Here is a 24205-nt window from a genome sequence, read left to right as displayed (position 1 = left end):
TGTATGTATGTATGTATGTATGTATGTATGTATGTATGTATGTATGTATGTATGTATGTATGTATGTATGTATGTATGTATGTATGTATGTATATTTGTGTGTATATATGTATGCATGCATGTATTTATGTATGTATGCATGTGTGTTTGTATGTATGTATGTAAGTATATTTGAGTATATATGTATGTATGTATGTATGTATGTATGTATGTATGTATGTATGTATGTATGTATGTATGTATGTATGTATGTATGTATGTATGTATGTATGTATGTATGTATGTATGTATGTATGCATAAATTCATATGTGTGTGTATGTATATATACTGTATGTATGTATGTATGTATGTATGTATGTATGTATGTATGTATGTATGTATGTATGTATGTATGTATGTATGTATATATGTATGCATAAATTCATATGTGTGTGTATGTATATATACTGTATGTATGTATGTATATTTGTGTGTATATATGTATGCATGTATTTATGTATGTATGCATGTGTGTTTGTGTATGTTTGTGTTTGTATGTATGTATGTAAGTATATTTGAGTATATATGTATGTATGTATGTATAAATTCATGTGTGTGTATGTATATATACTGTATGTATGTATGTATGTGAGTATATATGTATGTATGTATGTATATTTGTGTGTATGTATGTATGTATGTATGTATGTATGTATGTATGTATGTATGTATGTATGTATGTATGTATGCATGCATGCATGCATGCATGCATGTATGTATGTATGTATGTATGTATGTATGTATGTATGTATGTATGTATGCATGTGTGTTTGTATGTATGTATGTAAGTATATTTGAGTATATATGTATGTATGTATTCAAAAATGATGCACTCATTGCACTTTCAGTTTGATTCTTTGATTCTCTTCTCAGACTCCTCTTTTGAGAAGACCTTGTTTTGCGGCTCCAGGCTATTTTCCGTCGATGGCAAGGGGGTAAATTGGCTCTTTTCATCGTAAAGGCTGCCGACCCCTGGTCGAGACCAATCCAGGAAACCAGGAAGCCAAACCATCTACCATAAAGCTATACCAAAGTATGCTCCTGGGTGCTGGGCAGGCCTGGGGAGGGAAGGTCATCAGACATCCCTGATCAATGTTGTTCCCCACAGCCTTGGTAGAAGTCAACGTAAAGACTGACAGATGAAAGCAACAAAGCGTGGCTGAGGCATATTTCTATGTAACATTTTTGGAACATTATCTTACCATTGTACTTTTCTTAAAAGTAATGTTAAAATATTGATGTCAAACAAGAAGCTCCACTAGAAGATGCCAAGTATCATAGTAGCATGGAACAACAATGGAGGCGTCATTAGAGATGCTAATGTTTGCCCTGCGGGGTGATGGAAGTGACTTGCGTCCATTAACGCTTCATTTGATCTCTCTGTTTGCGAAAGGGGGGGCAATTATCTCCTCCCCCAAAGACGAAGGGTGTGTTTGCAAACACCAAGGGCGGACATCAATGTGTAGGATATGCAAAAAGACCATTAGGGGCTGTGAAAAGTTTACCGAATTAATAGACTTCCGCGGTGAAGCCACTGAGGCTTGACTGGCACTTTAGAGATGAAAGAGTCCTCCTCCGAGGGGGGGGGGGCAGCCCTCAAAGCCACCCCCGTATAGTGTGTATTTGACAGGACATTTGCCGGCAAGGATGTTTACCCAGTGAGCCCCAACCCGAGGAAGACGCTTATCGCCATGAAAAGGCTGCTGTTCTTTCTGTGTGGGCCAACTGGAAGGCGGAGATGACGCCATTTCGGCTCTTGGGCGACATCTGCCGGTCGTCTTCGGAACGGGCTCCAATTCAATATGGCTTTGAAGGAGACGTACGCTACTTTTGAGGGTTAAAGAGCCGAGTAGCTTTTGAAATGGAGTTTAAAAACATCTACAGGCCACAGGGAAGCCCTTTGAGGCGCCATGTTGTTGCCCTTTGGGCTAAATAACAGGTCACTTCGTCAAATAAAACATATCTTTTATACAAAGGCCACATTCAAAAGAGAATATGAATAATACGAATGATGCAGACCTGCCGTTAAGTGAAGTTAATGATAAATGCAGTGAATGTTAAAGCTGGGTTAGTCGAGTGTAAAAAGGAGCCTGCTGTTAGCCGCTTGTTGGTTTGTATTAGCTTCACCTGCAGCGCCCTCATGTGGCCACTGGCGGAACTACACACCACTTCAGGATTCCCACCAGCTTCAGCCGAAAAAGTTACACGGGAAAAAAAACAAGGCATGCCATTCCTCACATTAGAATATATCATGAATCATTTTCTAAGTATCACAATGTCAAATAACTCCAAACACGTTATGGTTTTTTGTTTCATTTTTACTGGATAATCCCAAAAAACAAACATGTGGCACTCGGCAAAAGTGGAATACAGCAAGAAAAGCAACACAACACCCGGCAACAAGAAGTGTAGAACTAAGAAAGCCGGTTTGGTCAAGCAGCATCAACAAAACAACAACCTGGCTTGTGACGACTTAAAACCAGCACTAATAAACCAAACTAGCTTTGCTGTGAAGACAGATGACCTTGACAATAACCTTGGCTGTTGGACTGAAAACACAGCTTGCCTTCACAAAGCTCATGCCAATATTAATCATAATAATCATAATAACCATAATAACCCTACAGATGTCCTCTATTTCTTCACCAACCGATGGGAAGGGATGGGAAGGGTTGGGATGGAATGGGAAGGGATGGGATGGGATGGGAAGAGAAGGGATGACCTCAAATGTTGAAATGAAAAGAAGGATGCCGACACCCGCAAATCATTCCCGCCTTGCTTTGGATGTGACAAAGCAGGTCATTGCAGTGGACGGCCGCCAGGGGTGCTGTGGAGTCGTGGTCAGGATGCAGCCATCTGAGAGTGTGTGTGTGTGTGTGTGTGTGTGTGTGTGTGTGTGTGTGTGTGTGTGTGTGTGTTCATGCAGCATCAAAAAGGCCCGGTGCCAATCATCTTCCTTTCTTCTATGCCGTTGACTTAAGGCACTTCCTTAGCTTGTGATTGGTGGTCATGAAGATGAGGGATGGGGGCGCCCGTCTGCGCTCCAAAAGTCTTTTCCACGCATCCAAGCTTTCACGTCAGCACTGAGTAGTCCAAAAATACAAATACTAAATATGAATGTTTATTCATATCCACGAGGAACAAAGCAGAAATGGGCGTCTGTCGCGTGAGGAGCGAATAAGAGCACCATCGACGATGATGATGGTGATGATGACGATGGACGGCGAGGAAGAGGCATCCGCGTGATGTGTTGAAGGCCTTCTGATGTGGCGTTATCGATACCGGGCTGCGTTCACGCTTCTGATTGGATAGTAGGCGTGCTTTGTCATGTGACCAACACGAGGCAACTCCACCTTCCAAAGCTTCGTCCACCTTCTCCTTCCTTCTGAGCATCTTCCAAAAGCTTCTCAAAGAACTTTTAGAGACACGATGGGACCGCAGAAGGAAGAAGCGTGGAGTGAAACAGGCTGTTAGTAAAAGTAGAAGATGGCAGCCTTTAAAAGGTCACATGTTGCTGAAGATCTGGACTCAATGTGGTTTAGTCTCAGGTGTTCACACGGTCATCATCTCCTGACGGCAAAGGCAAAAAGCTTTCTCTCTTTGAGAGAGATTGGTAAGCGAGGCCCTTTGTTAGGGCTTAGGGGTTAGGCTTGGGGTTGGGGTTAGGTTAAGTTAGGTTTAGGTTTGGGATTAGGTCAAGTTAGGTTGAGGTTAAGTCAGGTTAAGTCAAGTTAGGTTGAGGGTTGAGGTCAGGTTAGGTTAAGTTAGGGTTAAGTTGGGGTTAGGTTAAGTTAGGGTTAAGTTGGGGTTGGGTTAAGTTAGGTTTAGGTTTGGGATTAGGTCAAGTTAGGTTGAGGTTAAGTCAGGTTAGGTCAAGTTAGGTTGAGGGTTGAGGTCAGGTTAGGTCAAGTTAGGTTGAGGGTTGAGGTCAGGTTAGGTTAAGTTAAGTTAGGGTCAGTGTGAACGCAGGCTTCTCTTCAAGAGTAAGAGTAATAGAAATGCTATGAACGCTAATAATGCTAATAACGCTAATAACGCTAATAACGATGACGCTAAGTACGAGCGCGGGTGCATCACGTTAATACGCACGTGTGGTCAAACAGGGCACTTAGTTTGTGCTTTTATTGTGAAATGTAGGAGGCGACATTCGGGTTAGTCGAGAGCACTTAGTAGAAAGCCAGCAGATGAAAAGGACGCCGACGTTCACGTTTTTACTCCCAAACATAAAAAAGACCGGAAGAAGAAGACGTAACACGAAACATTCCCGTGGGGAGTTTGGCTCTGTCATCACTCATCTTTTTCACTGTGTGTGTGTGTGTGTGCGTATGTGTGTGTGTGTGTGTGTGCGTGTGTGTGTGCGTGTGCGCGTGTGTGTATCCCTGCACGTTCTCCGCCTTTGAGCCGAGTGTAAGACGACACTTGAACATGTGCTACAGCTGTCCCGCTAGAAATGCTTGATCCAGGGGTGGGGGGAGGAGCCACAGTGAAATAAAGGCATCTATCGGTGAGCCGCGTCAGGGCGTTCCATCCGTCCTCCTTCTAAACCTTCTAAACCTTCTAGACCTTGTAAACCTTCTAAACGTCCGTCTCCGCTTCCCACAAGCAAGAGTTCCTTTTGCTCCCGCGGGGACTTCAGAAGTCTACGTCCCAACCGGAGTTGTCATCGGGGGGCGGGTCCTCGTTGTCCTCTGGGAAGCTGTCAAAGTTACTGGTGTCGACGGCCGATGTCACCTGGCGAGCAGAAACAGGAGGATGACCTGCTGAACGTCAGCAGAGGACGGACACGGGGGTGCGGGTGTCTTACGTTGGGGACGATGGGAGGCGTCAACGTCCCCTTCTTCAAGCCCTCCCAGTTAAAGCCCTCAAACCACCTGCAGGGACCAAACACCACAAGCGTCTCATTTGACCTCCAAGTGACCTCCATTCCATCTCCTTCCTTGCCTGCTTCTCCCTTGTCTTTCTTTATGCTTCATGGATGACATGTTATCTTGTATGGACAGCTGGGATAGGCTCCAGCGTCCCCCCACCCGAGTGAGGACAAATGTTTTCCTTTTCCTTTACGTTCTTATGATTTTCCGACTATGAACTTGAACTTCCAAAATGTATTTCTTCAAACTGTGTGTACATTTTTTGTCCCCCCCCCCCACCCCCGGCCCTTCTTACAATTATTTTTATTTCAATTATTTATTTTGACTAAATGACATTATTGTATTATTTGAACTAAAGTATTTAGTTTATTTAATGTTGCATTTCTTTCAGGTACAAAAAGGAAGTATTTTATACTCTTTTTCCTTGTCAATGCAGTACTACAACGTTTTTCATCAAATGTTTGTAGTTGTAAGTATTTTTGGACCAATGGTGACCAATGTATTTGTATGATCCTGATCCTGATCCTGATCCTGATCCTGATCCTGATCCTGATCCTGATCCCGATCCTGATCCCGATCCTGATCCCGATGATTGATTGTGATGCTTACTTGTGCTTTTGGATGTCCTTGACACCATTTTTCAAGTTTCCCAGTCGTTCGGAAGGATTATCCCTGCAAAGACCAAGCAGGAGTCCAGTGAGTTTGAGTGAGTTAGTTTGAGTGAGTTAGTTTGAGTGAGTTAGTTAGAGTCAGCGGTGAGTTAGATGAAGGAAATCACCTGCATAGCTTTTTGATGAGGTTGGCGGCGTTTTTGGTAATTTTCTTTGGGAATTCGATCATGTCGATGCCCCTCAGGATGATGTTGTAGGTTTTCATGGGATCGGGGCCAGAGAAGGGGGGGCTGAGGGACAATGGGAGAAGTCAGCTTAGGGGGGGGCAGGCAGACTTCCGCGTGGCACCGGGACAAGGACGGCGTGGGTACCTGCCAGTGAGGAGCTCAAACATGAGGATTCCCAGCGACCAGTAGTCGGCGGAGATGTCGTGGCCTTTGTTCAGGATGATCTCCGGGGCAACGTACTCGGGCGTGCCGCAGAAAGTCCACGTTTTCTTGCCGAAGCCGATCTTCTTGGCAAAACCAAAGTCCACCTGATGGAAATGATAGATGTGTGACAGATAGTCTAGTCTCATCTCACCTCATCTCGTCATCTCATCATCATCTCGTCATCTCATCATCTCATCATCTCGTCATCTCATCATCTCATCATCATCTCATCATCTCATCATCATCTCATCATCGCATCATCTCGTCATCATCTCATCATCATCTCGTCATCTCATCATCTCATCATCATCTCATCATCATCTCATCATCATCTCATCATCATCTCATCATCTCATCATCTCATCATCATCTCATCATCATCTCGTCATCTCATCATCTCATCATCTCATCATCTCATCATCATCTCGTCATCTCATCATCATCTCATCATCTCATCATCATCTCGTCATCTCATCATCTCATCATCTCATCATCTCATCATCTCATCATCTCATCATCTCATCATCTCATCATCATCTCATCATCCACAGGCTCCGACCAGCGAAGGCGCGGGTTGGGGCTAAGCTAAGTGAGCTAAGCTAGGTGAAAGGACATCCGACCAGGAGAACCTGGGACTCGTGACCAAGAAGACGAGCGTGTGTCGTTCTTCCCGTGCTCTTCACATTGAGCTGTGGTGGTCAAAGCTTATCATGAAGATCGAAAGATAACGGACCAGCAGCGACAAAACGTTCCGAAACGAAGAGACGCTCCTGGCTAGCGACGGGCCGATCCGTACTGGAACATCCACACTTGCGATACCAGCTCTTCACGCGCTGATATCAATCCTCTAACGAAAACATGGACACCCGTATGAGCTTGGCTGTATTGTACCTGGATGTACTTCAAGTTTACAGTAAATGAATACATTGTTCACTTCGTTGTGAAGTATTGACATATTTCATGTTTCTCATGTGTTTTGAAGGAACAACTACATGAAATGTTGCTGATACCAGCCTGGACTGGACTGGTATCAGATGGAAAAGGAAATCAGTGGTATCACTACCTCAGACCGAAAGGAAAAGAATACTTTTCCTAGTTTTACTATGACAATAGTTAGTTTTTTGTATTTATCCAAGCCCTAAGTACTTTATTGTACCTTTGTCAACTTTCCCAAAGTTATCCAAATGTTTTTCCTTTCTCAGAAACGGAACACAAATCTTCTATCTCGCCTTCCGGCTTGGTGCTCGTGGTGGAGGACAGATGGGGTCTCACCAGCTTGGCGTAGCCCCGGTGGTCCAGGATCAAGTTCTCTGGTTTGAGGTCTCTGTAGATGATGCCTTTGGAGTGCAGGTAGGCGAAGGCCTCCACCACGCATCCTGTATAAAACCTGGTGGTGGAGTCCTCAAAAGAACCTCTGCCAGCAGGTTTAGTTAGCACGCCACTGTTAGCCAGGCAGTAATTGTACTACCGACAGGAGTACATTTAGTAGTATTACGGCTTACCTGTCTCGAAGAATGGTCCACAGTTCTCCTCCAAGACAAGCTTCCATCAGCATGTAGAGGTACTTGCTGTCCTTGAACGTCCGATAGAGTCTGGAACGATAACACAAAGGTCACATGACCTGTGGATGACCGTGACTTCAGAAGATGGCAGAACTTCTTAGATCTTTTCTTGCTGAACTTCTACACTCACAAGACCACAAGTGCAGGAAAAAACCTTCCATCCACCTTCCACCTCCCATCCATCCATCATCCATCCATCCATCCATCCACTCATCCATTCATCCATCCATCATCCACCCATCCATCCATCATCCACCCATCCATCCATCCATCCACTCATCCATTCATCCATCCATCATCCACCCATCCATCCATCCATCATCCACCCATCATCCATCCACTCATCCATTCATCCATCCATCATCCACCCATCCATCCATCCATCATCCACCCATCCATCCATCCATCATCCACCCATCCATCCATCCATCCATCCATCCACTCATCCATTCATCCATCCATCCATCCACTCATCCATTCATCTATCCACTCATCCATTCATCCATCCATCATCCATCCACTCATCCATCCATCCATCCACTCATCCATCCATCTATCCATCCAACCATCCACTCATCCATCCATCATCCACCCATCCATCCATCCATCCATCCATCCACCTTCCACCTCCCATCCATCCATCATCCATTCATCCATCCATCATCCACCCATCCATCCATCCATCCATCCATCCATCCACTCATCTATCCATCCACTCATCCATCCATCCATCCATCCATCATCCACCCATCCATCCATCCATCCACTCATCCACTCATCCATTCATCATCCATCCATCCATCTATCCACTCATCCATCCATCCACTCATCCATCCATCATCCATCCACTCATCCATCCATCCATCCACTCATCCATCCATCCATCCACTCATCCATCCATCCATCCATCCATCCATCATCCATCCACCCATCCATCCATCCATCCATCCATCATCAGCAAACTCTCTGCCAAGCACAGTGAGGACTCATGTCATGTTCACAGACAGTTGGAAATCCCATAACTGTGTGATTCTATACAGAAGTGCCAGGTTGCTGATCCTATGAAGAGACGTAATTAAGAAGGAAAGGTTTCTTGTCTTGGCAGTCTTTGATGTCCTTCACGTGTCCTTGAGTAGGAGCGCCTAGGAGTTAGTGGGGGCGTGACTACCAGTCTACAGGAAGGGAGCAGGTAGAGAACCTGAGGAGCACCTGAACACCTGAGTGCGCTGGCTGATACCTGACAATGAAGTCCGAGTGGGCCTCCTGCATGATGAGCTTTTCCGAGCGGATGTGCTCCTGCTGCCTGGTGTCCACAATGTGCCGCTTCTTCAGGATCTTCATGGCGAAGGTCTTTTCCTCCTCACTCTTGAGCTGGACCTGAAGATGGGATCATTAGCACGCACGATCAGCACCGTTCATACGTGGCGAGGGCGGGGTCCCTACCAGCTCCACGCGTCCAAAGCCGCCCACCCCCAGGGTGTCGATGATGTTGAAGTCGGCCAGGTTGAGATTGAAGAAAAAGGCGTTCTCGGCTTCATACCTAACCAGGACCAGCAGGAAGCAGGATGTTGGATTATCTTCTCCTAATCTGGAAGAAGGTCCTCAAGGATGCCAGAAACACTCAACCTGCCTTGCTAGTGTCCTCGGCGCCCCCATTAGGGACAGCACGGGACAAGGGACATCTGGCGTGCCACGCTCTTAAAGACCGTGTTCTACCCCTGACCCCCTTATTCTTTGATCCGGATCCGGTTTCATCAGGTCAGGATCTGGATCAGCGGGCTTGGTCTACTTTGTTGTTAGGTTTAACAGAGACGAGGACAATACTTGGGTGTCCTCATGTACCAAATTATAAAACCCCCCACAGCACCTTCTAAAAACCAGCAGGGTGCTCCTGTCATGTTGACAACCTTTGACTAACATTTTTTGGGGTTGGTCCTCAAGAACCACAGAATGCTCCCCTCATATAGAGGATCTTTAGTGTCCTCAAAAACGGCAGAATGCTCCTGCCAAATAGATGATCTTTGGCAGAAGGGGGTGTTGTGGTCATATGAAGCCCAGGTTGTTTTTTTTATGACTAAATCATCTCTGCTCAGGTAAACATGAGCCGTATGACAGAACCTCCACCATGAAACCAAGATGGCTGGTACAGGAGGGAGGAACAGGAAGTACTCCATGTGGCCAGCAGATGGCAGCGTTGCTCCGTTAGAAAGCCCACAGGAAGCTGAAGCCGACATAGTTCTCTACTACCCCCCCCACAGCAACAGAGCAACACCTACCAGCTGATAGCGTCTGAGGGCCCTCAGCTGCATGGAGAACCTGGCTGGTGAGAGCAAAGACTATGATGCAGGATGACAGACGGGCGAGAGCATCACATCTGGATCACGTAGATCTAGCATGCGACCTTGAAATGGAGCTACAACCATCCTAGACTGGCCTTGAAGATCAGACCAGCCGCACTTCTGCCCCAATATGACTGAAGGAGTCGCCATGGTAACGGCTTCCTAGAGATGTGTTGGTAGCCCCCTGCTGTGTTCAATTGCACCTTCAGGTCATCTTCTTTTTTGGTTCCAGAACCGACCGCCATAAGTGAATTTCCGTCAAGTAGGATTCAATATTCCAAATCAGAAGAGTTTCATCGTTGTAGCGTTTAAAAAAAACATTTTCTTGTATGATATTCAAAATATGCTTTTTGGATGATTAGAGTCCTCCAGACACAAAACAACATCCCTACAGTCACCTTTACATTTGTATTACCCGATATAGTAGGTAGAAGCAGAAAAATAAGATGCCACCTCATTGGCTCCTCTCGTAGATGCCACCTCATTGGCTCCTCTCATACTAGATGCCACCTCATTGGCTCCTCTCGTAGATGCCACCTCATTGGCTCCTCTCGTAGATGCCACCTCATTGGCTCCTCTCATAGATGCCACCTCATTGGCTCCTCTCATAGATGCCACCTCATTGGCTCCTCTCATAGATGCCACCTCATTGGCTCCTCTCATAGATGCCACCTCATTGGCTCCTCTCATAGATGCCACCTCATTGGCTCCTCTCATTGTGGAGGAGCAGCGCTTCTACTCCTGGTTCCTCACTCGGGAACGAGACCACGAGTGATGGCTGATGTCGGAGTGATGGCAAGAGCGAGGGGGGGTTGGGGGGGGGGATGCAGCAGGTTGTAAGATAAGCTGCATGGTTAGGTGTTGTTACAGTACAAGAGTGACGGCGTTTCCACGGCCGTGGATGCCGAGTCAGGCTTCTACCCAGCGACCGTGGGCTCCACCGGGCGAGGAGATAAAAGACGAGCGGCGGAGGGAAGCTACTTCCCCACCAGCTATAAATAGCACGGACGGGAGTATAGACCGATTAGTACATTGACAATACTCGGTGTATTGTGGTCATTGCACGTTCAGGTACCTAATGAAGCGACTCCCGAGTCGTCTGTACCAACAACTCATGGCTGAGGTTGTCTTATGCCTTCTGCTATTCTCTTGTTTCCATGGCGACCAAAACAAAGAGTGGGAGGTCATTGCTTCACCGCCTTTGCTACCATCTGTTGTTCTGATGCTGCAGACCTAGAGCTGCCCTTCTCCACTAAAACCGACGAGGAGGACACTTGTTCTCCTCCAACTGGCCACGGTGAACGCTCACCCTGCTGCTTTCTGCTCACTTCTTCTTTTTGGTCCACTCCAAAACCCCACAGAAGACACAACGTCACAGCAGATGTCGGAGCAGCTGAATGCTAATCCAGTCATAAAAATAACTGTCTTACTTGGCTTTGGCTTCAACGTCCTCGTGGCCTTTGCTGGACACGTCCTCCAAGCCTCCAATCAGGTGCTTGAATGAGCTGCAGGAGAAGAAGAGCTCGTGTTTAGGTCTTAGTTTAAAATGCCTGCAGTAAAAATGAAGCCAGCACACAGGAACTACAACACGTGATAAACAAATAGGTCAGAACTTTGGATCTCCTCGAGATCCCTAACCTGGGATGTCTGAGTACCTGAGGGACATTATGGATATGGGACCCGTTAAGTGGGCACATGATTCAGACTCTGTCCAAACCATGTGGGACCTGCAGGAGACATGGACAGTTTCACTTGCAACTTGTCAAAGACAAATCCTAACCAACGTCAAACCTGAGACTGATTCAGGCTGACTTGGTACTTTGACCAAAAGGTTTGAGTCTTGGACTCCAAACCCTTGAGACCGGTTTGAGATCCTGTCCTGCACCAAAAGATTTGAGACTTTAACCCAAGGACTTGCAATTTCTTTGAGACTCTTTTCCAGTTTAGCTGAGACTCTGTCAGGACTGTCCAAAAGACTTTGGACCTGCATGGATCAGGACTTGGGAGTTACCATGTCCCAACCAACGATTTGAGACTAGCTTGACGATTTGATACAATTATTTGAGACTTGGATCCAAAGATTTAGATTCTGCCCAGCATGAGACTTGGAGTGATGCAATTGACTTGTTTGAGACCGACATCTAAGAGACTTGCTAGAGACTTCCAACAAAAGACCTTGGACCGGTTGCAGGTTCAATCCAATGAGACATTGACCAAAAGATTTGAGACGGTAGCCAAAGGACGTGGGATTTGCTTCAGACTCTTTTCCAATTTAGCTGAGATTTTCTTGAGACTGTCCACAAGACTTTGGACCTGAAGCAGGACTGAGTACTTTTGACCAATGAATTGAGGCTTTGAGACCTGCCATCTTGACACCTGGTTATTAGCCAACGACCAATGACTCTGGAGCGGCTTGACCGCAGGGCTTAAAGAGCACTGTCGTAGGGCTGCTAAGTCTAGTCTTCATAGGGAACCTTGTCCAAGTCCAACTATTCAGTACAACCCAGCCCCCTTCTTGTTGCGTCAGTAATAAAAACATCAGAGTCTCCTCAATGTTTAAGACCAACGTGTTCTCGGAACCTCTGGAATAATATCCTCCCGGCTTTGGAAAAGAATTCTCTTCATTTCTTTCAAACAACGTAAACAACTTCCACTCAGGCCTGCTGGAGATGTCACACCTCAAATGTAATCCATCTGTTGGAGCAGCCTGCTCTGACGTCGGGATGGGATGGTTCCTCCTCACCAGGCCATCAATCACTGCTGCCTGTTTTTCATGCACTCCTTTGTTTAGACGGAAAGGGGGGGGCTTTTGGAGTTAAAGGTTAAAGGTTGAGGGCTAGGGTAAGGGTAAGGGTTAGGGTAAAGGGTTAAAGGTAAAGGGCTAAGGGTAAGGGTAAGGGTAAAGGGCTAAGGGTAAGGTTAGGGTAAAGGGTAAGGTTAGGGTAAAGGGCTAAGGGTAAGGTTAGGGTAAAGGGCTAAGGGTAAAGATTAGGGTAAAGGGCTAAGGGTGAAGGTTAGGGTAAAGGGCTAAGGGTAAGGTTAGGGTAAAGGGCTAAGGGTGAAGGCTAGGGTAAAGGGCTAAGGGTAAGGTTAGGGTAAACGTAAAGGGCTAAGGGTAAGGTTAGGGTAAAGGTAAAGAGGTATGGATAAGGTTAGGGTAAAGGTAAAGAGCTATGGATAAGGTTAGGGTAAAGAGCTATGGATAAGGTTAGGGTAAAGGTAAAGGGCTAAGGGTAAGATTAGGGTAAAGGTAAAGGTAAAGGGCTAAGGGTAAGGTTAGGGTAAAGGTAAAGGTAAAGGGCTAAGGGTAAGGTTAGGGTAAAGGTAAAGGTAAAGGGCTAAGGGTAAGGTTAGGGTAAAGGTAAAGGGCTAAGGGTAAGGTTAGGGTAAAGGTAAAGGGCTAAGGGTAAGGTTAGGGTATGTCCATGTGTTCCAATAAGAGGCGGATGGAGATGTACTGTACTGTACTGTACTGTACTGTACTGTACTGTACTGTACTGTACTGTACTGTACTGTACTGTACTGTACTGTACTGTACTGTACTAACCCTAACTGTCATTCATCCAAGGCGTGGTCATCTACAAGGGTTGAATCAAGGTTTGTTTGTTGTTTCAACGTTAGGTCAAAATACTTCTTCACTTCTGGTAGGTCAGTATGGGGTCTGCCTGTTTAGGTTTCTGGTCTTACCTGGGGGCCCCTGTGGGGCTGCTGAGTGACAGTCTTGCATAACAATCAGTGGTCTGTCAGCGGACACCCGCCCAGAGACATCAATAGGAAGACTCCATCCTTTAATGGACAAGTGAGGAAGCTTTTTGGATCCAAGATGAAGCATCTTGGATCCCATTTTCCTCCATTCAACCTTTGCCGAGAAACTGGACGATAAAACAACCCGCCTCGGACCTTCCCGCATCTCTAAATTCCTGCCTGATCCGAAGCAACGCCTCGTGGCGTGGCTCCTCAATATACGTTAGACATTTGACAAGTTATGTAAGTCTGTCTTTCTTTTTCTTGAGCTTTTTGGGATGCCTCCACGCCAGGGTGCCAGGGTGCCAGGGTGCCAGGGTGCCAGGGTGCCAGGGTGCCAGTGCTGGCAAAGACGGGAGACAAAACGATGAGCTACTGCGGTGCAGGTCTCTGTCCAGGCTGCTCAGTACAATGTGGCCAATCAAGAGGAAGTCAGGAAGAAGGATGAAGGAAGCCGACCCCGTTCCCTCTCCTTTTCTCTTCCTTCCTATCATCCGTTTATTCATCTTCCGTTTGTCCCGGCCCATCCGTGATGAGGGAACGTGATGAGGGAACGTGATGAGGGAACGTCTGTGACTAACATTCAACACTAATAAATGTATGAAGTGTAAAAATGCTGCTGGTTTGATACTCACTCTCGATCGATGACCAGGCAGGTGACCGCCTCGGCTGCGATGACGTTGGCTGTCCGGATGTCCTCCCTGCGGAGAGACGGACATTTAGAGAAAGTCCTCGGCGACGCGACGCGGCGGTCCATCAGCTAAGGTGGCTTTTATTACACGTGATTATATTTGACGTCAGGTTCCTCGTCTGACACCGAGTCTTCATCCGAGGAGTTGCTCCAGTCGCATGAATCCTCTGAGTCGCTCTTCCAAGAATCCATCCTTCAGGTATGAAACCCAGCAAACCCTCGGCGAGGCCGACTTCCCGTAAGCAGATTTCCGTGGAATAAATGAACGCTGCAAACGGCTCAGCAGCGCTCCAGCGCAAACACTCCATCACTCACTGCTCAGCTTATGACAGCCTGTTTCACTCACGTGGGGGGACAATTACCCCCCCCCAACTTCCCTCCTCTTGGCACGCTCATGCACAGCCCCCCCCCCCCAGCACACACTATGAATAAAGGTCGCAGCTGGTGAGGTCTGAAAGGTGAGCACTGCTGGGGAGAGCCGAGTCGCGGAAGGAGCCGTTTGGAGGCATTAACAGTTGATGGGGGGGGGGGGGGGGGGGCACAGCTGTGTTTCCCCGACTTTCGGACACCTTGAGTTGCATTTTCTGGATCAGGATGTTCAATTCTACTTACATCTTAGCACCAAACCACAGCAAGAACACCAAGAGGAGCACACCTCTGTTCCATGAAAGGGACCAGAACCAACACTTGGTGGCTTTTTGCTTCAAACAATGCATGATGATACGCATGATATGCATGACACGCAACCACCATGACATATATGATATGTACTTACATGTACTCATATGTACTCACATGTACTCATATGGACTCACATGTACTCATATGTACTCATATGTACTCACATGTACTCCTATGCACTCCTATGTACTCCTATGTACTCCTATGTACTCCTATGTACTCCTATGTACTCCTATGTATGCTGTGCAGCAGAACCACACATGCTAACCAGCAAGCTAACAAGTCCAAAGGCAGTCTGGATCCAATGTGATCCAAGAGGAGACTGAGGGCAGCAAGAAAAGGAAGTACTGAGTGGAGTAGTTAGTTAGTTAGTTAGTTAGTTTGGTAAGTTAAACCTTCATCGGCTAAAAAGCAAAATGTTATTTGTCAAATACAAAGAAGGAGTTTCTATTTTGGGCCCACGGTGACCTCAAATCATCCTGGCCTCTGATAGGAGGATCGTGGAGGAAACACCAACTGTGTGGTTGAACAAATCAATCCTTTTTTCTCCCGCCTGTGATGTTCATGGAATGTTGCAACTTCCCGAGCTCACTTGTCAACACACATTCACAGAGGAAAACATTTAGCATGCTAATCGTACCAAATGCTACGTGATGAGGGGTAAAACATGGAGCACCAAAAAGCATTAGTAGCCACCTGAAACACTTTGAAAAGGTTTGCCATGGCGGCACAGCAGCTGCTCGGAGCGTGTACCCGAATACAGTGCACCTTACTGGGCCACAGCAGGTGGCTCCTCCCCCTCTATACTCTGGTTCTCCGGGTAGTACTTACAGTATGTACTAGTAGTACTGTCATGACATTCCTGATAGTACTCATGGACTTGTAGTAATGTCATGATATTCCTGCTAGTACTCATGTACTAGTAGTACTGGATGTCCGAGTACTGTCTTCGAAAAGTGAACGTTGGTTTTCCGAGCCAAAGTTCCGACAGGCCATGAACGTCCCAGGCGCTCATTGCTCAGTTTGCTGGTTATTAAAGTTATGGTATTATGAATATGAAGTCATAATAATGCACCCCATAGAAGAAATGTGTACAAGAGGAACATCATGAGCCGTTTCCAATGTATTTGTGTATGTTAGGTAGTATGCCACACGCATGTACTACATAGAGTACATGAGTGTACTGTGCTGACGAGCGACAGCTAATGACATCCACTTCAGGATGTCGTCCATGAGCTAATGAGTTCCAAACAAGGAAGTGAAGTGTTTGTATCGTGCCGTCGCCGCGGCAACACAACACAAACAACGGGGGGCTGTATTTACCTAAATAATGGTTACATAAGCATGAATCCCGTCTGAGTGACCTCAAGGGTTTGATGTGTTGGAGAGGGTCGGGACGCCTGGCCGTCAAAACCAGTTAGCGCGCCACGGCGCTGAAAAGGCGCCGCAACCGGATGGCTCATTTGCACACTTAGGGGGATCAAGTTGCTGGCCGAGCCCAAAACGGACGTGGGCAACACGGGTGGGGTCCGGCTCGGGGGTGAGCTCAGACACTCAAAGGAGACCCGCGCCGGGACAACAATGTCCTGGGTGGATACGCGGGAGTTTGATTAGCAACTGGCAGAAATGAACAAGCTAATTTGACGGCCATCTGCCACCCTGGGAAGGGTGACATAAAAATAATACAGTCGACTGTCACCAAACGCCAACACTAACATGCTAACATGCTAACATGTCAAGTCCTCTTCATCGCAGAAAAAGTCACAGTGAAAAGACAACATTCTAGTCATTGAAATTAAACTAGACTAGAGCTGTCCTATCCAGTCATTGAAATGAACTAGACTAGAGCTGTCCTATCTAGTCATTGAAATGAACTAGACTAGGGCTGTCCTATCCAGTCATTGAAATGAACTAGACTAGAGCTGTCCTATCTAGTCATTGAAATGAACTAGACTAGAGCTGTCCTATCCAGTCATTGAAATGAACTAGACTAGAGCTGTCCTATCCAGTCATTGAAATGAACTAGACTAGAGCTGTCCTATCCAGTCATTGAAATGAACTAGACTAGAGCTGTCCTATCCAGTCATTGAAATGAACTAGACTAGAGCTGTCCTATCCAGTCATTGAAATGAATTAGACTAGAGCTGTCCTATCTAGTCATTGAGCATGAAGTTATGAAGGCAGCTGGGATGAGAGGCCAAAGGTCCTGGAAGCCAACCTGAAGAGTCCATTCAGGGTCCTGACCTCCACGGATGAGAATATTCCCGGAATATTCCCAGCCATACTTGCCATCAGACGCGGGACATGCAGTTGACAGCTCAGGCCAGCAGATGCTCATGAAGATGTTGCTTATGTTGAGAATTTGGCGCTAAAGCCGCAGCTGACTCTGGCGGAGTTAGCTGCTAACACCCCCCCCCCCCCCCCCCTCTTCACTTGCATCCTTACATCCTTCACCCTGATCCATTCCCTAAATATCATCCGGGGGCCCTTGGGAAACATTGTTCCTGTTCACGCTGGTCTTAGCGTGCTTGATATGTTTCCAAAATAAAAGCGCCAACGTGGGATTATCGCTGGAAACGTCCTGGGAGCAAAGCTTGAAGGAAGGAACGCAAACACACCGCAACCTCTCAAGTGGAACACTCGGAACACCAGGAAAATAAACAATAGTCCGTTCCAGGGTTAAACTGTCACCACCTGACAGTCTTTCCATGTAAGATTTGAACATTCTTCACGGTCTTACAGACTCAGAATGTAAGGCGGCCATCTGCCTCAAACATGTGGCACAACCTCTCAAGTCAAACCAGGGATCGTTCATCGGTTGGGATTTGTTCCCCGTGAAAAATAATAGCATCCTACAAAAGAGGCAGCCAATGAATGCACGTCCTGGGACACGCCCACTGGGTCGAGAAAGGCGGCTATTCAACCATCTCCAAAACGTCCACCAAGGTGGAGATGGATTTGCACATCATCTCGCACTTCAGGACCTCACATATAGATGGCGTCCGTGGCACCTTCATCGTTCTATGGCAGGTACACACACACACACACGCACGCACACGCACACACACGCACACACACACACACACACACACACACACTCGGCCATTTGTAAACATGTTCTCCTCAAAGATGAAAGATGAGCTTCCCTTTGAGGGTTAAGTTTGTCATTAATGCAGAAGAGAACGTTGTGATCAAAAAGCCTCCAAGATGGCTGCCGGCCGTCCTCATTTACATTTTGGTGAGACGTGACCATCAAAGCGGCCAATGAAAAGACGCGGGAAACAATAAAGCTCATGATAATAATAATAACCATAATAGCAGCCTGGGGGGGTTGAATAAATCACGTCAGTGACCACCATCTTCAGGAGAGCTTTGCAAAGGCTCTGCTTGAAATGTGTCACGACGTCTCCTGTCACAAGATCTCCTCTCAGAGGTCTCCTGTCACAAGATCTCCTGTCAGAAGGTCCACTGTCAGAAGATCTCCTGTCAGAAGGTCCACTGTCAGAAGGTCCACTGTCAGAAGATCTCCTGTCAGAAGGTCCACTGTCAGAAGATCTCCTGTCAGAAGGTCCACTGTCAGAAGATCTCCAGTCACAAGATCACGGTTATTAGAGGGTGCAGTTGAGCAGGTAACCTTTGCAATAAAGTCGACCACAAGGCAAAGCCGTCTTCAGGATGAACTCACGGAGCTGGATCCGCCGACCAGGGGCGTCTTTGTGTCGTCATGATTCTTCATTCCAGAGGCTAAACCAGCAGTAGATGCCATGGTCTTCACGTGTTCTCTGATTGGCTACAAAGTTCAAGTCCTAACAAAGAAGAGAGGGATGGACGTCGCCGCCAAAGCAAGCTGAGCTCTCGTCCTCGGCGCCGGACATCACAACCAGGAACGTGGCTGAGGTCCACACCCTGTTCATCCAAACTGACCATTCTTCATCATCCATGGAGGTCATCATGGCAGCTCCGGTACGGGATCAGGTACGCAGTCTAGGTAAAGGTCCTTGCTTGGAGTTCTAGGAGCAACCACCAGATGGCGACATCTCCTTCTTTCCCATCAGCTCCTTTCTATCCGACTCCTTTGTCAAGCATGCTCCTGTCCCTCCCCCCTCCTCCCACTCCTCCTCTCCTGCCCTCCCTCAGTTTAAGACCCAGCCTGACCATAAAAATAGCTTCCAGGGCACCAGCCGCCTGTCAGACGCCACAGAAAAGATTTGGATTCTACTAAAGTCTTCTTCAGGACAAACGTCTTCGTGGTAAAACTCTTTTGGTGACCGAATCACGTCAACACGTCTGCCTGCTGTGTGTGGAAAGGAGCACATAGACTATATAATACATATATATATATATACGTATATACATATTTATATACATATTTATATACATATTTATATCTTATAGACCTTAGATTCACATCCACTAATCATCAAGATGCCAAAGCAGCTGAAAAAGGTCAAGAATGTCCACTTAGCACAGTTGGAGCTTCAGGAGGTTCTACGTGGAACTTGGAAAGGAGTGCTGGCCACCAGTCCAGGGTGGACCCCGCCTCTCCCCAAGACAGCCGGGATAGGCTCCAGCCCCCCCATCCCCCCAATGAGGATAAGCGGTAGAAAATGAAAGACTAAATGGTTGGACAAAGCATTCCAGCTTTTCCCGGTCGGGATCGCCACAGTGACTCCGGAGCATGAACCAGTTTTTAGGCTCTGCGCCCTTGCGTAACACTGGCAGGGAATCGAACCCACGCCCTCTGCCATGAATGTAGCTAATGATAGCGGCAATCTTAGTAAACGTAGCACTAATAATGTTGGATATCCTCCTGGCTTCCCAGCATGCCTTGCGGCACATGCTGCCCTTGTGTGTAGTCGTTCCTCGTAGCAACCTTCATCCTCCGAGCTTGGCTGTGTGAAGTCATCCTCACTTGCCGCCGTGCTGGCGTTCTCCAGCTGCCATTCCTGACGCCATGATGTTGCCATCGCCAACCGCACTTGGAATTACGTTTTGGCCCACAAATTCCTCCAAGAAATAAAAGTAAAAGCGTGGTTCCGATGGGAAAAGGAGGAAATGAGGGCGGGATGAGAGGAAGTCCGAGGGGAGAGCGGCCGGCTGCTGGGAAGCGGAGGATGGGAATGGGAAGAGACAGCGTGGGTAGGATGGAACGTACCCTTGCAGGGCCTTCTCTCCGAACCAGTCTCCTTTCCCGAGGCTGCGCAGGTAGACGGGCTCGCCGTTGGGGGGGTCCTCCCTGGTCACGTCCACCTGGCCAGACAGCGACACGGCAGAGTGAGACACATGACACACACGTGTAAATAGCGTGCGCTCCAGCGGCTGTGGATCACATGACTAGCGGGTGGCGTGTGTCTAGCGCATGAAGCCTCCTGTCGTCCTCCGTTAGTGTGGCAGCGAACGCAGCACCATGTGGTGTGTTCAAGTGTGCTGTTAGTTGGAAGCGTGCAGGAGGAGCTGATGTGACCTATGACCTGAGCGCAGCACTCTCACTTCCTGTCCACCATGCCCCCTCCCCCTTGCATCAAGCTAGCAGGAGGGTTTGCTAGTTTGGATTGATTGGTGCCCCCCCCCCCTCGGCCATCTCTGTGTGGCTTTTCTTCAACCTTCAAACCTTGTTGTTGCCTCCATCTTGGCTTCCGCCACACCAGACAGAGCATGGCTGCTGGTCCAGGAACATGACCCCCACCCCGACCCCCCGCAGGCCCTACTCGACATAAAATAGCAACAGATGTCTTCAAGTGTGTAGCAGGAAGTACTAAGATAGAATCCTCCACCGTACAAACTTCATCTTACCTTCTCTGTTGGAGGGAACATGAGGGAAAGACTTATGAAAAGGTTGTGTGTGTGTGTGTGTGTGTGTATGTGTGTGTGTATGTGTGTGTGTGTGTGTGTGTGTGTGTAGGTGTGTGTGTGTGTGTGTGTGTGTGTGTGGAGTGGAGTGGCTGAAGGAAACACAACATTTTCATCTTTGTCACTGTCACACTCCAACATATCATTTAGCACTTTGTTGGTTTGCCTGTGTGAGTGTTCTTCTAACTAGAACACAATGGTGAGGATGAGGGGAAGATGAGGATGAAGAGGATGAGGTTGAGAATGGGGGTGAGGGTGAGGCTGAGGGTGAGAATGAGGGTGAGGCTGAGGGTGAGGGTGAGGGTGAGGGTGAGAATGAGGGTGAGGGTGAGGGTGAGAATGAGGGTGAGGGTGAGAATGAGGGTGAGGGTGAGAATGAGGCTGAGGGTGAGGATGGGTGAGGATGAGAGGAGGTGGAGGTAAATAATCCATCCCAGACGTCCTTCCTCACCTTTCCTTTACTGATGATGAAGAAGGTGTCTCCTCTGGCCCCCTGTCGGATGATGTACTCGCCGTCCTCGTAGTGGGTCTGATGGACGAGAAGATGCTCAGGAAGGGTTGGGAGATACCATCATGTCAGCTCATCCTTTTGTGGCAGGTATGAAATGCTTTTCTTTTTCTATGGGGGGGGGGTGAGTTCATTTTCATGACACAGAGGGACTTGAACGTCAATCTTAGCATTCTTCATCACATTGTGGACTATATGCACATCACCATCATGAAGGTCCATCCTGTCCACGGACACACAAACACCTCATCAGCCTTGAACGTGCAAAAGCTGGGCCAGAACCTCCATGGCATCACAGCAGCTGCTCGGAGCAGGTGCCCGAATACAGCGCACCTTGCTGGGCCACAGGAGGTGGCTCCTGCCCCTCTGTACTCTGCTTCTCCTGGTAGTACTCGCGTGCTAGTAGTAATGTCATAGTATTTCATGGAGACTCATCAACAAATCCTCATATGTTCCAGTCCTTCTGAAGTCCAAATATACACAAAGTATACGTCCATCTACATTTTCCAACGTTCTTAGTTCTGGGCACCATAAGGGTCTTCAGAAGCAGGAAGTCATATGGTGTATCTCTAATGTATGTAGTAAGTATGACGTATATGAAGGGCATCTTCCCCTTCCTTTCAGTGTGGTATGAATATACATATATGTGCGTATGAATATACTCGTATTGTATACATTTGTTTGGTGTATAAGCGTGTACATGCAGTACACTGTGCGTGTACAGTGTACTGCATGCATGGTGTCTACTGAGGAGTCCTCACCTCCTCAAGGACGTCGGCCAGCTTGCTGAGGATGTCCTCCTGCAGGCTGTGGAAGGTGGGGACGCTGCAGGAACAGGAAGTGGAAGAAGATGTTTGTGTGGTGGATGAGAGGATTCAGGAGGCGGCATGCAGGAAGGGATGCTGCAGGTCGAGGCCTGCATGCTTATGATGTTATTATGTATGCTGCAGCGTGTTTACAAAGATGGATGCAGGTTTGGTTAGCGGCCATCATGTGACAAGATTGAACAAATGGCGGGAAAAGGCTGTCATTGCAGCCACGCTTGCTTTGCCGCAGCCCCCTTGAACATCACACGGCCAAATGAAAGCCCCCAATGTTTATCAGAGGGAAATAATCCGCATGGGTGAACAAAGAGCTTATCTTGGCATGTGGCCCTGCTCCTGCTTTGACGCCATCACCCCCCCCCCCCCCCCCCCCCTTCTATTTTCCATGATTTACTCTCCTGATCTCAATCATCTCATGGTTGCTGATCTCCATGGCGGAGCTGGAGCAACCACAACGTAGAGACCAGCATGGAAGCCAGCATTGGTTTCATCTAAGCGGTAACACTCCATGGGGCCACCAGTCCAAGTAGGAACCTGTTCACCTAGCCTAGTCGCTAGTCGCTAGCTGGCTAGTCGCTAGCCGGCTAGTCGCTAGTCACTGTGGTGTGTGAGGTGTCACTACGCCAGTAAGGTAGTTCTTGGGTGGAACCATGTGGATAAGAATAATAAGAACAATGTGCTTCATATGAAGGAGGTGGAATAGGTGCGTCCCATCACGTGCATTCTTAGCTGCCTCCTTTTAGCTCTTTTTAAAATGTCTCCCATTAGGATTGTGGATGGTAGACAACATTCCAACCAAGGTACACTTTTCCTTTATCCTTTAAAGATCCTGCACTTGGACATTTACTCCCATTTTGGTTCTTTAAAATCTAGTGAAAATTCCCCAAATATTTGATATGCATATTTCAGGCTGACGTTGTATATATAATATACTATATATATATCTATAAAATGAACTAGTGACATGGTAACACCTTGGTAGACCAAAGGACAAGATGGCGGGTACAAGTTGCTAAAATGAGTTCTCTCATGTCATGCAGGAGAAACTCAAGAGGAGAAGGGCTGCTCCTCCACATGGAGAGGAGCCAGAAGGACCCTGATCCTGGGCATCAGGTCAGGATGCCTCCCGGACATCTCCTGGAGAGGTGTTCAGGAAACCAAGACCCAGGACACGTCAGACATGCCGCCTAGCTTAGCATGGCTGAAGACCAGGATGGACGCATCAGCAGTGCTAGCATTAGCAGCACGCTTGCTAGTCAAGCTATTGCCATCTACTGCATGTTATTTCTGACGGACGTGTCAAGTAAGACAGGAAGAACGTGAAAGGGAAGCGGAGCCCCGCCCAGCTTGGATGCTCTCCGACTGAGGAACGCCGCCTCGGCGGTGCAGATGTCAGATGTTCTTCCTGGAGTGCAGGAGAGATGGAAGATGGTTGGGTTGTTGTGTCTTTACCTTTTTAAGAACTCCATGTACTCCGTGTGCTTGATGAGGCCCGTCCTCATCATGATGGTCTGGAAGCATTGGCGGTCGATGGCCCACAGCTTCACGTTTGTCAGCGCTGGAAAAAGAAGGATGCATGTTTGATTCCCGTGCAAAGTCAATAAAATACCGTGGCAGCTTGAAATGCACATCAGGAACCCCAGGAACCCCAGGAACCCCAGGAACCCCAGGAACCCCAGGAACCCAAGTGAATTAGAATTTCCTGTTCAGGCCTGCAGAGATGGACCAGCGTGCAGACGTGGTGGTCCAGGTTATTGGCAGCTACTTCTGGAATTCCACACATGCCTAACTCGCTTGAACTCACCCAACCTAATGAAGGTCATGTAGGAAGGTCATCTTCTTAACTTTCCCTCTCTTGCTGCCCAAATATCAAAACTAAAAGCTCTTATTGTTTCTCACAATACGTCTTGCAAGAGTTTGGAGCTCATTTGTGCTCACCTGACGCCCCCCCTATATCCCCCCCCCCATATATGCATGTCTTGTATGTTATATATATATATATATATATATATATATATATATATATATATATATATATATATATATATATATATAT

The 24205-nt window shown here is 47.4% G+C and overlaps 1 protein-coding gene across 4 annotated transcripts in view; it reads right to left on the bottom strand.

Annotated features, from left to right (window-relative positions):
• Positions 1 to 2351: 2351 nt before the first annotated feature.
• LOC131108124 (cGMP-dependent protein kinase 1) overlaps positions 2352 to 24205 on the bottom strand; it is a 56799-nt gene continuing 34945 nt past the window's right edge. For 2 of the 4 annotated variants that reach the window (XM_058058921.1, XM_058058920.1), the window contains exons 4-18: positions 23602 to 23707; positions 22087 to 22150; positions 21269 to 21346; positions 20123 to 20217; positions 14231 to 14296; positions 11282 to 11356; positions 8956 to 9052; positions 8750 to 8889; positions 7453 to 7542; positions 7223 to 7364; positions 5891 to 6054; positions 5687 to 5809; positions 5518 to 5580; positions 4845 to 4911; positions 2352 to 4771 (exon numbers count right to left, since the gene is read on the bottom strand). In XM_058058921.1, the coding sequence (XP_057914904.1) occupies positions 4673 to 4771; positions 4845 to 4911; positions 5518 to 5580; positions 5687 to 5809; positions 5891 to 6054; positions 7223 to 7364; positions 7453 to 7542; positions 8750 to 8889; positions 8956 to 9052; positions 11282 to 11356; positions 14231 to 14296; positions 20123 to 20217; positions 21269 to 21346; positions 22087 to 22150; positions 23602 to 23707 (1469 nt within the window). In that variant the 3' untranslated portion in view covers positions 2352 to 4672. Of the gene's footprint in view, positions 4772 to 4844; positions 4912 to 5517; positions 5581 to 5686; positions 5810 to 5890; positions 6055 to 7222; positions 7365 to 7452; positions 7543 to 8749; positions 8890 to 8955; positions 9053 to 11281; positions 11357 to 14230; positions 14297 to 14374; positions 14603 to 15131; positions 15357 to 20122; positions 20218 to 21268; positions 21347 to 22086; positions 22151 to 23601; positions 23708 to 24205 lie in introns of those variants that run through there. The other 2 variants (XM_058058923.1, XM_058058922.1) reach the window with 2 other exon arrangements.

This window comes from Doryrhamphus excisus, chromosome 20 (genome assembly GCF_030265055.1).
Source record: "Doryrhamphus excisus isolate RoL2022-K1 chromosome 20, RoL_Dexc_1.0, whole genome shotgun sequence".
Lineage (NCBI taxonomy): Eukaryota > Metazoa > Chordata > Actinopteri > Syngnathiformes > Syngnathidae > Doryrhamphus > Doryrhamphus excisus.
This window is presented reverse-complemented; position numbering and strand designations above follow the sequence as displayed.